Here is a 16,598-nt window from a genome sequence, read left to right on the forward strand (position 1 = left end):
CACCCTTCCCCTTAAAAGAACCTCCTTTCTGGGCACTGAAAATGTTGTGTGGCTTCCTGCCCAGCCCAGTGGGTGGGTAAGGCTCCAAGCAGGTGAAGAATGGAGCTTTTACCCTGAGGAGATTGTAGGCTGGTAGAGAAGAGGACACTGGACACATACTGAAAAAGTAACAGATAATGAAATTGTGATGATTGACACCCAGTAGGACTTCTCTCAGCAGGTCATCTTGGCTTGGATCCTAAAGAAAGAATGAGAGCAAGGACAATGCCTTTGGAGTGAGAGCAGCAGTTGAGACAAAGGTGGGGGAGGAAGGTACTTGGGGCGCACTCAGAAAGGGTTGAACAAGACCCGCTGGGTAGGAGCACAGGGCCTAAGCACCAGAGAAGCCCCTCAACAACCCAACCGATACCTTCAGGAAGGCTCCTTGGGCCCCAGGAAGCCAGGATCTGTGGTTAGGACGGTCAGTGCAGTAGGTAGCCTCTGAAAAAGCACTGTGGGTCAGTGCTCAGTAGTGATGCGAAAGCTGGATCAGAGGGAAGCGAGTGATCAGAGCAAGGTCTTGGTGGCTGGACTTGAAATCATTCTGAATTCTATACAAAGCACATTGTAGTCTGCTCTTTGCTTCTTTATAATCTTTTTTTGGGGGGGCACTTTTTATTTTCCTAGATAAATTTACAGTACTGAGTATATGGGAACTTATATGAGACACAGAACTTGGCTTACTCTGGATTTCAGACTTGGTGGCTTTAAGTAGCTAGCCATGGGGCATGTCCTCATGATGATTACCTCCTGACTTCTATTCTCATGACTCCTTTTACGACTTTGAACCCAAGTCTACATTTAACTTGGTTGAAAACTGTCCCATTACCGTTTCTGGTGGCCAGCTGTTGTGTTAGCATAATTGAATAAGAATCTGGTAAGAATAAGGATGTAGTCTTCGCTGGGAATGGTAGAGGGACCTGCCTATAATCCCAGTGGTCTGAAGACTGCGACCACAGTTTGGTGCCAGCCTCAGCTAAATGGTGAGATCTCTCCCTCCTCGGCCTCCCAACCCCCAAAAAAATCTCAGAAAGAAAAAAAATTCTTCTTAAAAGTAAAAGGAAGGTTCCTTAATCCACATACAAGCTTACTATTTCTCTCCTTCCTTTCTCCCAGAATGTGTGATGCTTTTTCTTCTTTCCTGACTCCTATTTTTTTCCAGAGTCAGAACTGGCATCTGGTGAATATGGTTGCAGTATCCTATGCAGAGAGATGCTATGACAGGATCCTTGTGTTCATCAAAGCTGTGTTGTATTCTATAGCTTGGCCAGTTATGAAAAAGTGCTGCTGTAGTGAGAAGGTACTGACGTGTGTTGCACTAGGTACTTCTAATAGGCTGTGGTGATGGATGGAATGTTCCTCACAGCTCTTTGGTTTAGCCATCAGGTAAAATTGTCATTCTGTTCTAAATATCAAATCTCCCTCTTAAACATTTGCTATGAAATGAAATTTCAAATGATCAGATATATAAAACAGAGAATCAGGAGAAGCACTTGGAGGATCTGCTGAGTTTACTGTTCCTCCTATGTAGCTGAAGAATGGGAAAAGGCTAGTGTGTGAACCTCTCTTCCCCTCCGGGCACCAGGCCTGCCACTCAGGCTGCTGACTTTGAGCCTTTGGGCTCTGCTGCAGAAGTCTTTTGGGTTCTGCCGCCTTGACAGTTGCTCTGAGGCTCTAGGGAACTTTGACGAAATGGCTTACAGTGCAGATGCATTATGGTGTGTTGTTGCTGCCACAGTGCAGTGAGCATCCTTTCAAGTCCAGTCACAGGGTTGCATTCATTCCTTCAGTGGCCTCTTGATGAGTTCTCTGTCTGCTTGGTACTTCTGACTGACCAGCAGCTACCTAGTTCATCTTTTGGGATTGTAGAGCTAACAGCCTACCTGGCTGGGTCTTTGCACTCGGCTGCAGAGACAGTTTTGCTGGAGTGTGTATGCTTATGAGAGGCTTATACACTGGGTTTTGGCCCTTCTTCCAGCTCTGCTCCCCCCTCCCGCCCCCAACCATGGGTGTTCTTCCTGAATTTCCTTTACTTTTAACTTCCCACCATCACTGTCTGTGGATGTGTTGGCTGTTGAAAAAACACTCATTGTGGAAGCTGATACCGAAGAGTGTTTAAATCCAGGAGGTTTTGATATGAAGGAAGAAGAAACCTGCTCTCTTAGGCGGTGGGCTACAGAGGCAGGTATAGTCTTCAGTGTCAGAGATGAAGTATCCTCAGAAGACTTGGGCTAGGACAGTAAAGTGACAGTGATTCTGCCTGGTGTAATGGGAATGTATTGTCTTCCCTCCTCTCCAGTTTGTACATGAGATACTGTTGCTCAGTCATTGAGAGGCCTGGTTCTGGAGCCAGCCTGCTTGAGTCAGTTCCTACCTCATGGTGCGCTTGTGAGAATTGTAGGTACTCAGATCTGGACCTGGACTATATTCACTGCTAAGTAAGTGCCTGCTATTGGTTGTATTAAAAGCTAGAAATGGCATTATCTTCTGTAATCTGTTGTATAAGCTCCTAGCACCTATGTTTACATGTGGTTTTACAAGCCCTGCCTGGGATTTTACTCATTTATCTTTGTAGGTTAGAGGATATTTTTGATTGGGCCGTGAACCTTGCACATGCTAGGCAAGCACTGTACCACTCAGGTACCCCAGCCCTCCTTCTACATTTTATTTTGAGTCAAGCTTTTAATACAGTAATTCAGGATGGCCTAGAACCAACCCACTGTGTGGTCCTGTGCTTGTACCAACAGGCTCAGCTTAGAATTTTTAAGTGACTTCTCAAGTGTTGAAGAAGAGATTATTTCACTCAATAATTAGATGGCTTCTAAAGGATTGTTCAACCTTAGATTATATGATCCTACCATCCCTGATAAACTTCTTAAGTGATTTGAATTAAGAATGCTTCTTTGGAGGTGGTGGTGGGGCTACAGCAGGAACGAATTTAATGAGCAGTTAAAATAGTCTGGATACGACAGTGAGTACTTTACTATCCTGTTTGATACTAGATAGGCTTTAGGCAAGTTCTTATATATCTGTATATTTTGACTTGGTAACAACCATACAAGGCCCTTCAAGGTTATGGGGAAAGTGGAAGTGGCAGGAGAAGCCAAATGCCCGCCAACATACTGAGTCATATAGGATTGCACCTGCTTCTTCGCTCCATCTCCAGCTTCTTGTAGAACGAGCTTGCCTGCAGGCAATCCTTTCTGCTGTCAAACTTACCAAATAGGCTTTGATGTACACAGAGAGAGATGCGCAAACACCACCCTAAATTCAGGTGTTCCTCTCCAGCGCATACAGTCTGATAAACTCGAGTTCCTGCTGTAATTGATAAAACCCCAGAACCTTGAAGCTGGATTGCTCAGCTGTGCCATAATGAACACTTTGGCCTGGATGATTCTTTGTTATAGAGGCTGCCCTGTGCAGAGTGTTTAGCAGTGTACCTGGCCTCCTGGCCTTCAGTCACCACTATCAAAAATGTCTATAAGCACTGCTTAATGTTGTCCAGGGACCATAGTCAACCACTGGTCTAAATAACCAGGTCAGTGTGGTGTGTGAAGGGCCCCCTTACTCATCTCGCTGTGGTCACCTCACGTTCACAGGCCTGGGCGGTGCTGCTGCCTTTCCTCCCACTGCCTTCCCCTGTGGCTTGGCCAGCTACAGCAGCTTGAGCTTAGAAACCCTCTGGATTGTCTTCCATTGTCCCTGCCAAAGACCTTCTGTTCCTCGGCAGGCGTCTGGCTTATCTCCTCTAGCCTCTCTGGGATGGGGGTAGAGAGAGTACAGGCATGATGTCATTTGCCTTCCCAGGAAGGGTGGAACAAAGGACTGGGTCTCTGGGGACGCTTCTCTCCTTCTCAACTGGGCCAAGAGGTGGGATCCACCCCACCCCCTTTCCTGCTTCAGAAATGTGTGTTGTTCCATACACACTCCATGGTAGCATGACACATCAGCTGGCCTGGGCGTGTCTCTGCCTTCCTCTGTGTAGGATGTTGTTCATGTCCACTCCCGGGACAGACTCTTTCCGCCTTTCTCAGTGTAGTGGGAGCCTTCTTATTGGCTTTTTTTTTTTTATAGTACTCTTCCTCAACTTGAAACTGGAGGAAAGGCACAGACAGGAAGAGTTAAACCTCTCATTCCTTTATTTTTTAATTCCTTTCTCTCCCCATTTCTGCAGTTCTGGGGAGCCTCTCACACAGATTTGTGTGTGGTTATTTAAGCTCAGTTTTCTCTGCTCCCAGCCTTGGCCTCTGCCTCTTCATGGAGGATAGGGGGTGGGGGTGGGGGTGGGGGTGGGATTGAGCTGTAACTCCGGGGCAGGGCTTCTGCTAATTCTGAACTTAAAAGAAGCCACCAGGGTTTCTTTAATGTGGGAGTTACCCCGAAGGGACGGTGGTGGCTGTGGAACATACTTTATACTTAATTTATTGAGAAATATTTTAACCTAAGCAGATTTTGATCATCTTCTCTCCATAGATTGGGTGTGGTAGTGACTTTGAACCCCAAACCCTTCATTAGTAACCTAGGATATCAGCATAAAGACCCTTTTCACTCCCTGCAGCATAAACAAGAAACCTAATTTTAAAGAAATTAGTCAGACCTAAATATATTTGAGTTAGGAATTATTAGTCGTGTAGATACAGTCTAGGAAATATCCTTGGCTTAATGTTCTCTTGACATGGTCTAGTCTAGTCTTTCAAAACAGCCAAACTTTAAGCAAACAACAACAAAGACTACACTTGCCACTGTAGTGGTAAAGTTACCATCCATAATGATGATTGTGAGATTAATAATGCATGTGGCCCCATCCTGTTGTGTTGTTACTGGCGTAGCTCCTTTTACTATGCCCTCCACAGTATACCCTTGACTGCCTTTTCTTCCTTCCCTCAGCCCCAGCCTTTCTGGTCCTTTGTTTCTGATTAGTCCTTATCCCTGAAGAAAAGCCCTCTTTTGGATGGATAGGCTTTAGGGAAAGACTGGACCTCTAGGAACTGCTGACTGCAGCAGGAGGTGCTTGGCTTGAAGTACAACAGTAAAAGCTTGCCCAGCATGGTCTCTGCCTCACTGCCTTACAATGCTAGGTTGAATGGAGGCTTCAGGACAGCCTTCCAGATACTAGACTATTTACTGTCCCCCTGACCAATCTAGGAACCCAGTACCCACTGACCATCTAGCCATCAGTAGGAGTGAGTTTTACCTACTATCTGATATTTTCTTTTTCAATACAGCAGTTGTTGGGTTCTCTGCTTATTCCATTGAGTTGTATGTTGTAAACATCCACAAGGAAAGTTTGTACTAGGAGTAGGGCTTCTGCTCAAAGGGGCCCAGCTGGCTCAGTCGGTAAAGCATGACACTCTTAATCTCAGGTGGTGGATTCAAGCCCCATATTGGGCGCCATCTGTAGCAGTGACTTAGTTAAACTCCTTTGGCTCCTGGCTGGTCACGCACTACACCCGCCCAAGAGCTCTCTGGATTCACAAATAAAAGACACACACACACACCAGCTAATTTTGATATGCCTTGACTAGTTCAATGGCTGGGTGCTTCTAAAGTTCCCCCATGGCTAGCACACACTCCTCTGGTATTCCTGAGTTAACATCTTTTAAAATCTATTTTTCATCTCTGCTACCCCAGACACAATGGGGGAAGGCCATGTTCCCAGATTCTTACATAGCAGAAGGCCTTTAAGTCTGTTCTCCCTGCACGGTGATTCTCCCTCTCCCTCCCTTGGTCCCCTGTCTGTGAAATATAAAAGTCCCACCCTATCTCCCTGCCCTGCCATTAGCTGCAAAGCAATGCTTTGTTACCAATCAAAGCCAGCTCAGGGCAGGGACCCTCAGGTCTGGAAGTGCAGCTTTTGGGAGCTGAAATAAGACAATAGGAGAGTGTGTAACTGACAGTCAGTTCTGTATCCAACAGTCAGGAAATGGGGTGGCTCTAGGGCATACTCGAAATGCCTCTTGGAAGTGTTCAGTGACCTCATTCAGAGCATCTTCCAGAAACAAGTTTGGTAGTCTATTTGTGTGTGATTCAGTGTAGGGAGTTTTAAGATTTGAGTTGGACAAAACCTGGATCACTAAGACTTGAAATGTTTAATACTGTTTTCTGGATGACTTGAATTTTCAGTGCGTGTACTCTGAGTTGTATATTCGCAGGTACCTCTTCAGTGAGGACTTACAAGTTTGGAGATGATCATTGTGTGCTTAATTTGTGGATGAGGACACTAAAGGCAGACTCTATTGTTGAAACAGAGGGCTCTGAGGGTCTCCTAAATTGACTGGACAGATATTTTCACTACTCTGTTGCCTGTTTTCTCTGTTGTCCACTGTACATGTGCCTGAATCTCTGAAAACCCCTGGCATTAATTCACTGTCATAAGTAAACTTACCTTTGCCATCTGTTACCTCAGCTTTTGTATCTAAGGGAAGCAGTTTCCTGCTGTCTCTATGCCTGGACCCTTTTGTGTGCAGTGTGGTTCACTTCACACACCTTTTTCGGGGACGGTAGGTGGATACCTTACCAGAAGCTCTGTAGTCAAATTGATTGAGGCCCACACCACCATCTGGATTCTGCTGGCTGCAAGCCTGGGTGTTGACTTGTGCAAGGGTTGTCCAAATCCCAGTATTCCCAGACAGTAGAGAGCTAAGTGGGGGTTTTGTTGAAGTTTAGTTTTGCTGACGCACTCTTGCTGTGTGGGCTGTGGGGCTTTGCTGGCCTGGACCTGCTGTTGCCAGTGCTGGGTTGGTGGTAAAGTAAGTTCTCCTCTTCTTACAGATGAGCGTGAAGCCGTACAGAAGAAGACATTCACCAAGTGGGTCAACTCCCACCTTGCCCGAGTGTCCTGCCGAATCACAGACCTGTATACCGACCTTCGAGATGGACGGATGCTCATCAAGCTGCTGGAGGTCCTCTCTGGGGAGAGGCTGGTAAGCACCACTAAGTGGGAAAACAATTTTGAAGAAAGAAGTATGGGCTTGTCTCTTGGTGAATTCTGTGATTAATGTTTTCTGGAGGAGAGTTTTGATTAGTGAGGTAGACATGCTGATTCTGGGTGGTGTTATTGAACTGTAATAATGTAGCTTCCTTTCTGAGATGCCTGTATATTTTGTAGGGAAGATCCTAGTTGATGGTTCTATTGAGACAAGTTACTAGCAATGGAAGTGCCAGACTTCGATGCTGGCCCCGAGATGAATCTGCCACTTATATGAGACCATGGAAGGAGCTCTAAATTTAGGTCCTAATGACGAATCTTTGGAAAATCTGAGCTGCCATTTCAAAGTGGCAAGACTCGAATCCAGTGGCCTCTGCCAGTTTTACTTTTTATTTCATGCTTTCCTTTTGTTTGGGGGGTGATGGTACATGCTGGTGTTTTGTCATCTCCTTGGGAATGGAGCATCTGATACATCTACCCTGCTCTTCTGGGCAGAGAAATTGTTAGCTTGCAGTGAAAACTGTATGTCTGTGAGTTTTGTGTATATACCGTAAGCCAGAGAAGCTCACTTCTCACTGTGACTGACCCAGCAGGTTTTGGCTTACCTTGGCTTGAAAACGTATGCCCTGTTTTCCACCCAGAGCACATGTAGTTCCATAGGTGGTGGTGCATCTGAGCCAAGCTAATACCTAGGGATAGAGCCCCAAATCTGTACTGACATCTCCAGGAAAGTATGATGCCAGCGGTTGGCGGGGCTTCCAGAAGAGCCTCTTATTTAACTTGACAGCCACAGCAGAGCCTTTTGCAGATCAGTGCACACGCCTCTCACTGCTGGTAAGAGACTAGGGCTTTGTTTCCCTCTTAGGAATCTGTGAACAGAATTGCATCTCTAAACATCAGTAAAAATGAAGACAGGATTTTCTTTCCCTGTTCCTCTGGTCAAGAACAGGGTCTTGCCTTCAAAAGATAGTCCAGCCTCCTCTTGTCCTTACAGAGTTCTGCCATGCTCTGCATTCCCAGCATGCAGGCATCACCACCTCAGTCTTCTACAGCAGTAAGCCCCTGTGCAGATGGCTGCAGGACTGGGGTGGTTTTGTGAGGCCGTGGTCCTGTGCTGTGAGGCAAGCAAAACAATTGATAGTGATTTCTTCAGGGAGACTTGTTTTAGAACCTAGTCTAGAATTACTGTGATAAGCATCTTTCAGAAAGTAACCTTTATAACCAGACTTTTCTTTTTCCCATCTGTCAGCCTTTTCCTCCCTCGTTATTTAATCTTGTAGATTTGTTTATTTTTTTATGTTTTGAATGGGAGCTTTGACAAAATGATAAAAGGTCACACAGATAGGGATTGGTTTGAACTCTTAATTTTTTTCTAGTACTGTCCAGTCTTTTAGGCTGTGTGAAGTAAAAAGTTTACCTTTTCATACCCAGAGCTCAGGAAGACTGAAAGGTGATGACAATGTCCATATAATACAAGACTGGGGCCTCACCTACCTTTATCTAAGTGGAGAAAACAAAGGTGTTACAGAGAAAAGAAAAAAAAAAAAACCAGCAGCTAACAAATTGTAGTTCTTGTGTGACAGTAAATCCCACTGTAGCAAAAGAAGCAGGAAGGTGGTGGGAGGTTTGTTTGTTTGTTTTGAGACAGGGTTTCTCTGTGTAGCCCTGGCTGTCCTGGAACTCACTCTGTAGACCACATTGTCCTTCAACTCAGAGCTCCACCTACCTCTGCCTCCAGAGTACTGAGACTAAAGGCATGCACCACCACCTCCCATTTTTCTGTTTTTGTTTTGTGAGACAGGGTCTTCTATTTTAGCCCAGGCTGGCTTAGAGGCCATAACAATCCTCCTGCCTCAAGTTTCCAAGAGCAGAGATTACAGTGTGTACCACTATACCCATCTCTGTTTACACAACACACACACACACACACACACACACACACACACACTTTCCCTCCACCCGATCCCCCAAGCTTTTCAGTGACTCAGAAACCTAGGAGACTAAGGATAGAGAATGGAAGACACCTGCCACCTCCACACTCTCAGGTAGTCAGTGTCAGAGAATTTGTTTTCTTTTATGATCTATTCCTAATAGCCGTCTTTGGTTATAGAGTGGACAGTCTTAATTGTTCATGTTCTAGTGAGGTAAAGCTCCTACTGACTTGGGCATGCTCTCTATTTGGTGTATGGGATCCTGGGAAAAACACAAACCACACTCGTGAGGCTGTTAGGATTCAGTGAGCCTTAAAAGGTTCTTGCATATTCAGATTCCAAAGCTTCCTGTGTTAGTTAATGTCCCAGTTTACTCTACAGTCAACCAGTTTGGGTTTTCTGCACCTTTACTCTAAACCCTGGAGAAACAGACATCTGCAGTCTGTCTGCAGCCCTGTCCTAGTTACTAGCATGTTAGTCCTTAGTCTTTCTCACTAGCTCAACAGGGGATAGTAGATAAATGTTTGAGGGACTAGAATGTTCAAGTTACTTTATTAGTGAAGTTTCAGGGTCTTTTACAGAAGGGGAGTTCTGTGTGCACATGTTTTTGCTGAGTGAACCTGAAAAGGGGGAGTTAGTTAATGACCCTTAACACAATCGGGATATAGCCCAACAGAATGAATTAGATACATTTCAGAGGCTTCGGGTAGCCTTCTGCCTTGTCGTAGAACTTGATTCTGTTCTTCTTGAGAAGGGGAATTAGCACCTGTAGGCTTGGCCCAATAGGCTAGATATCCGAAAGTATTCTTCCCATACCCTCGTGACAGGTGTCTGGCCATAGAGCAATCAGACTGTTGTTGATTGGGACTCAGTTCATGAGAAATAAAACCATTCCATTCCAGCGCCTTGTTCTGAAATCACTGCAGATTATAACTTCTCATGAAGGTTGTTTCAAAGTTCTATTAAAAATATAGACTGTCCTTTACTGTAGCATCATCTTGGCAGGAAAAAGTGTGAACGCAGAACCTATGCGTGACACTCTTAACTGACTCGATCTCAAGGCCACATGAGATTGGGACCAAAGAGTGGAGGTTTGTCCTCTATATAATCAGAATTTGGAGAGAGAGAGCTAGCATAATGTCATTGGGCTTGCACTTAAATGGTGACGTTATGCCAAAGGTCATAACCAAGGTCAGAACTTGCCTATGGTTGCAACCCTTCCATGCCTCTGTGACCAAAAAAAAAAAAAAAAAATTAGGGAAGATAGCCAGTTTTCTGCCTTGCTGCTGCCAGGAGTAGGTTCCCTCTGACTGAGGTAAATCTTTCCAGAGACTTGGGTCTTTTCCAGTGCCTGCTGTTTTCAATCATAGATATCGTTAGGCTCAATGGCCTGCTGGTTACTGATTTTGCCTTTATTTTTGTTGCCTTACTCCATTAGTCAGTCTCTTAGAAGAAAAGTACACACAAACACAAACAAAATTTAGGTATTTTGTTTTGTTTCTGTTGGTTTTGCAAATACTAATTCCAGAACAGCTTGAACTAAGTGAAGAAGGTAAGATTTACTGTGAGAGTTAAGCCTTTAATCCCATATTGAATTGTTTAGAATGAACTTCGTTTTTGTTTTCTTTCCTTTATTTTTCTTTTCCTTTCCTTTTTTCTTCTCTTCCATAGCCTTTGTTAAGTGATAATAACAAAAAGAATTTTTTTTTTTTTGTTTTGAGACAGTGTTTTTCTGTGTAGTCTTGCTCTGTAGACCAGGCTAGCTGCGAATTCAGAGATCTGCCTGCCTCTGCCTCCTGAGTGTGGGATTAAAGACGTGCACCTCTACGTGTGTCTTATGTATTGCTTTTTGAGACAAGAGTTTTGTAGACTGAGTACAGAGCCAGCCTGTTTTTTAAGTATTATTTGTAAATGGGGAACTTTACTTTGATTCAAACAAATGAGACATGGACGAACTCGTACCCACTGATTTGGGGCATACTTACATAAATGTGGAAAGTGAGGAGCCATAGTCTAACGGGCCAGACAAATAGAGGCAAAGCCCAGGGGTCAAACAGGAAAGGAAGAGTCTTTAGATGAGGGCTCCATAAACCATAGGTAGTGGAGGCTCAGCTAGACTCAGGAGGAGGAGTGGCTCAGATTGAGTAGCCAGAAGATAGGAAGTCAGGTTTACCTCAGAAGAAAGCATTCTCTGATGCTCATGCCTTGATAGACATATCAGTATCATATGATGAAGGTTCTGGGTTTTATCAGAGGACTGACTGTACAGTTTGGCAAGTGTCCTGTTTAGTTGAAGTTCCTTCAAAAAATTGTGTGTGTGTGAGGGGGGTGTGGGTGTCTTTGCCTTGAATATATGTGAACCATGTTTGTGTGTTACCTGTGGAGGCTAGAAGAGGGTGTCAGAACTGGAAATAAAGATGGTTATGAGCTGCCATGTTGGTGCTGGGACTCTTGACAGGCAGTGCTCACAACCCCTAAACTATCTTTCTAGCCCTGGAAGAGTGTATAGCTTTGGAGATTTTACATTTAGTTCTTACAGGCTAATGAGGTAGGTCCCTTGTTGTCTCCTCTGACTTTTAAGAACTTCTAGATGAGCTCAGCATTTAATAGGTAGGGAAGAATCCAGAGACAAGAATTTGGCTTTATATATGTATAGTCAGTAGAGATGTGCTTTTCTCTTTTGAGACAGGGTCTCACTATGTAGCTCAGGTTTGCCACAGATATTTTGTCCTCTAGCCGTGTCTCTCATACTTTGCTCAGTAGAGGGTGTGTGTGTGTGTGTGTGTGTGTGTGTGTGTGTGTGAGAGAGAGAGAGAGAGAGAGAGAGAGAGAGAGAGAGAGAGAGAGAAACAAGATTGTATAGAATAGAATATCTATGATTAAAGCAAAAGTTGGTTGCTCATTTTTCCTGAGGTCAGTTAGTGTCTTTTCTGGCTTCCTCTTCACTTGACCAGATCATCAGGCACTTAAAATTCACCTTGCATGATGAGAAGTCCTCTGCTCTGCCATACCTAGCTTGTGTTCTATAGCTGGAAGTGACCACTGAAGTAAATGTCTTTGCTTTGAAGACATTATAACTCAGGAACCGAGACCATCAAGACCTAGCAGGTAGGGGTGTGTGTGTGTGTGTGTGTGTGTGTGTGTGTTTCTTTCTGTATGTGTGTGTGGTTATATAGGCTGAGGTATTTTCTAGAGGCTATTGTTATGTCCAGCATATCAGTTTTGCTCTTAAGGTAGCTTCAAGGTTCATTTATATCTCTGTGGAGAAAACAGGAAGTAAGGAATTACTAAGGTGGAAGGAAATGGCTTAAACCTCCTTCCCTCCCTGAAAGAGCACCCTGCCAGGAATCCTTTCTGTGCCCTCTACTATTTATAAAGGAAAGCAAACTAGCTCCAGGAAGTATTTGTTCTTTCTCACCTCCAGACTCTAGACAATAACCCTGCTGTTGTAGTCACTCTGTGGTCTTACATCCCAGTGTAGTGCTAAGAGTATGTATGTGTCTACCTTGTTTAGACGTGGTAGGGACTGCCCACCCTACTCTTTGCTCTCAGAAGGCCTTAAGTCCATGCAGGGAAGGAGAGTTAGCCCATGACTACACTGATTCTCAGGGTTATGGAATGACCAAGTGACTCTAATGGAGAACTAGAATTATCTGTTCAGACCCTAAAGTTGGTTCACTCCAGAATTCTCTCTCCTTTGGAATCTGATGGAAGATGGATCTGGTTGTTAAGATTTGGCACAGAGTGCCAGGCAAGGAGAAACAGGAAAAAACCCTTCCAAAAATATAAATAGATGAATAAACAGTGTGAGCTGTGAAAGAAAGTTGTGAAATTGACTCAAGGAAGGTGAGTGAAAACTCGCATTTCCATAGAGGGCTTTACCTACTGAGACCCCTGGATCCGAGTCCCATTTATCCGATGGCCATCCTTGCCTCTATTGAATGGCAGTTGAGACTGTCCTGTGAGTGATGATACAGGGCAGAAACGTGTGTGTGTGTGTGTGTGTGTGTGTGTGTGTGTGTGTGTTGCCATGGGAATAGGCCCATGCCACCCTAAAAACCTGATAATTATTAATGGGAGCTCTTCTTCTTGGCAGAACTAGCAGCTTTTGAGGGGCAGCTTCAGAGGTTGTTCATTAGAGACTCTGTTCCTTCATGCTCAGTTTTTGACATTACTCTTTCTTGCAACTTTCAAGAATGTGAAGCATAATAATATATAAATAGCTCTTAAAACTACTTGTCAAATGAGAACTGAGTTTTTTCCTTCCATTCACATGGAAATGCTTCCCACTCTTATATTCTGTATTTTTGTGTAACATAAAGATAATGAGCTACATACTAGCTAGCTGAATAGATTAATTGAGCTCATCAATAAAAGGAGAAGAATACTAGTTGCTCTTACTCATGGCTCTGGTGAGGCTTGACTTGATCAGCCATAAACCACCAACAAGAGAGATGCATATGTCGTAGTACTTAGCAGACAGCAACTGAAGAGTTTATGGTTGTCGTCCATGTAATTAGAAATCATTGTTGCCTCTTGAGAATAGCTTATTGCTTCGTGAATGTGTCTGAGTACCATACTACACCTTAAACATTTGAGAAGACCTCTCTGAAGCAAATATGACATAAGCTAGAAGAACTGACATGCCAGAGCTGAGGAGAGTTGGTGGGTTGGTGGTGGATACTGGACTTGAGACCGTGCATATTAAGCAAGTGCTGAACTCCTCAGCTGTATACACACCCTGTTTTATTATGGTTACTTTGAGACAGTCTCAACTAGTTGTTTATGCTAGCCTTGAACTTCGGATCCTTTTGCCTCAGTTTACAAAGTAGCTGGAATTTCAGTCTTGTGCCACCAGTCCTTATAAACTTTAGTACTGACTCTTAATCGTAGGTTGTGCTGCCAGTGTTACCTTTGCCCTGACTCTCTGTCTTAGGTCGTATGGCCAGTGTTAGTTACCTTTGCAGGTAGCAGCAGTAGCACTGAGACTCCATGAACAAATGAATGCACACAAATGTTAGTTTGGGTTTGGGCACAAACCATGACAGGCACATAGGATTCAAGGTAGTTCCTCTGCCCTTCTGGATAAAGTGTCTCTACCTCTGTTCTCTGGTTTCTAGCCTAAACCCACTAAGGGACGGATGCGGATCCACTGTCTGGAGAATGTCGACAAGGCTCTTCAGTTCCTGAAGGAGCAGAGAGTCCATCTTGAGAACATGGGCTCCCATGACATTGTGGATGGAAACCACCGGCTAACCCTCGGCCTCATCTGGACCATCATTCTGCGCTTCCAGGTAAGGAGCTTGGCCTAAAGAATGTAGACCAGCTTTCCACATACGAGCCTTCTGCTCCACAGAGGCCCGGCTGATGCCACCCTGGAGGAATGTCAGAGCGACCATGTTCTTTTGCATTTCATTGCCCCTGACATACGTGACTTTCCTGTCAAAAGGGACTTGGTGACATGGGTTTTTAAGGTGCACCTCTGAATATCTGATCTCTGCCGTTTGACTTTCAGTAGCAAAGGTCAAGCGATGTGACTAGTCTGAGTCCTTCTAGGCTGTCTAGAGTTTGCCAGATTGTGGCCCATATAGGATAGGGGCTGTGTTTTTACCTTCTCATCCTCCTTTGGATGCAGAGGAGCAGTTTTCAGGAGGGAAGGGCTAACATGCCTTTCATGAGTTTGAGTTGGTGACTCTGCGATGGAGTAGCTCTGTATAGAAGCATGAATGAGAAAGCCACTCACTCCATGCAACTCCCTGAGCCTTGTGTGGGGTGCAGTTCATGCTGCCTTGGGTGTTCTGAAGCTTTGGGGCAAGGGAGCTCAGGAGAAGCCCCTCTGTTTAGTCCTGGCTTCGCCCTTGCTTGTCAGTCACAGTTTGAGGTGCTGGAAGCTTGCTGCCCCGGAGTCAGGTTACTCTCCACGAATCTCCCAGCAGTCTCATCTCTGGCACGAGTCCTTGTATCCAAAAAATCTCACACAAGAGGGGAAGAAATAAATATCATAAAGCACATTTTAACTACCTTAGTTTTCCTGTTCAAACTCTGATTTACCAGCCTGTGATCAATGCTTTTCTGTCTCTGCTGCCTTTCTAAGATTAGGCTTCCAGTTAGCTGTGTTTTGGATGTCTCTGTATAGAGAGGAGAATTACAAAGGGAGACGACTCATACTTGTCATCTGTCATCACTGTTGCCATTGAGAAAGCATCTTAATAATTCAGATTCCCAGGGCCCACTTCCAAAGAGCCTCAGTAGGCTAAGTAGGGAGTTACTGTTGAAGATGACATCTCTTACATCGGCCTCCATTGACGGGAACATGGAAGGCCATTCTGATTGTGGCCCCTTGACAGAGGATGAGTTACCCATGTTAGGGAGCTAGCATACACGGTCTTTTTTTTTCACGTCTCAGAGTGAACTGAGTTGAATAAACATGACTGTCGGTTTGCCTTTTCTTCACTTCAAATCTGCTAATACATACTTTTCTTGAGAAGCAAAGGCTGTTGGTATTGGTGCATGACCTGGAGTCATGACACCTGACATGACACATCCATGATATGGTTAAGAAAAAAGTTTCTAAATACATAAGAGAAAAAAAAAAACTGTCCAGAGGCATCTGGAGGAGTCCAGAGCAGAGAGAGAAAGCAGTAGACTAACCACAGCCAGCCAACTGAACATGACCAGGGCTATCTGTGGTGAGAGGGGAGAGGGGAGAGGGGACGACCTTTATAAGGAACAAACGGTATCCGGGAGGAGGAAGCCTGTGGAGGTTAGACAGGCTAGGATGCGAGTGTGGACTTTGAAATGTGTAACAGGTACTTAAAATACTGAAGGAGCCTGGTGGCCAGTATGGGCCTTAGTATGCATCTACAGGTAGCCATTTGTCCTTCTGCCAGAGGTAAGGAGAATGATTCTTTTTGTAAGATGGGGACACAATTCCTGAGGAATTGTGGTAGTTGGCATTTTGCAGTTTCTTTCACTACATTTATTTTATTGAATCAAGAAGTGAGAAAGTGTGTATTCCCACCTCTTGTCCCAAATTTAGTTAAGGGGCAAACCACAGACTACAGTTAGGAACATGTATCTACAATCAAACCACAGACTACAGTTAGGAACATGTATCTACAATCAAACCCACAGACTACAGTTAGGAACATTTATCTGAAATCATATAATTGACAGACGTCTCTTAATCCAAAGAACTAACATTTTTAGTGGGCATGATGAAAGGGTAGGATTCCTGTAATCCTACCCTTTGGGTGATAGAGGCAGGAGGATTGGAGTTACTCATTCAAGGTAGTTTTCCAGTGCATAATTTGAAGCTAGCTTGGGCTGTATAAGATCCCATCTCAAATTAACAGCAGCAAGATAAGGACAACCAACCAATGACAGTGGTGCTGTGAGGTAGCCACTGTTGCCTTTTGAGATGGAGAAGCTGAGGTGCTCTAGTGGGAAAGCCCTTATGAGACCCTGTCAGGGGCCAGCGGGCCTTCCCGTGTGGTGGACGGAAGAAACTGACTTCCACATGATGACTTTTGACCTCTTCTATATGTGTGCTGTGACATGCTGTCAAACACAGATACACAAATACACAGGGTGGGGGGAGAGGGAGAGAGAGAGAGAGAGAGAGAACACTTTAGTCTGACTAAGGGAAGGAAGGAAGGAAGGAAGGAAGGAAGGAAGGAAGGAAGGAAGGAAGGAAGGAA

General features: G+C 44.6%; 1 protein-coding gene across 3 annotated transcripts in view; it reads left to right on the forward strand.

The window, feature by feature from the left end:
• The window catches only part of Sptbn1 (spectrin beta, non-erythrocytic 1), a 123,756-nt gene that overhangs the window by 55,027 nt on the left and 52,131 nt on the right, over positions 1 to 16,598 (forward strand). For all 3 annotated transcript variants that reach the window (XM_028777985.1, XM_028778002.1, XM_028777993.1), the window contains exons 2-3: positions 6,811 to 6,962; positions 14,019 to 14,192. In XM_028777985.1, the coding sequence (XP_028633818.1) occupies positions 6,811 to 6,962; positions 14,019 to 14,192 (326 nt within the window). The remainder of the gene's footprint in view (positions 1 to 6,810; positions 6,963 to 14,018; positions 14,193 to 16,598) is intronic.

The sequence above is a fragment of the Grammomys surdaster genome, unplaced genomic scaffold (genome assembly GCF_004785775.1).
Source record: "Grammomys surdaster isolate TR1022 unplaced genomic scaffold, NIH_TR_1.0 67, whole genome shotgun sequence".
Lineage (NCBI taxonomy): Eukaryota > Metazoa > Chordata > Mammalia > Rodentia > Muridae > Grammomys > Grammomys surdaster.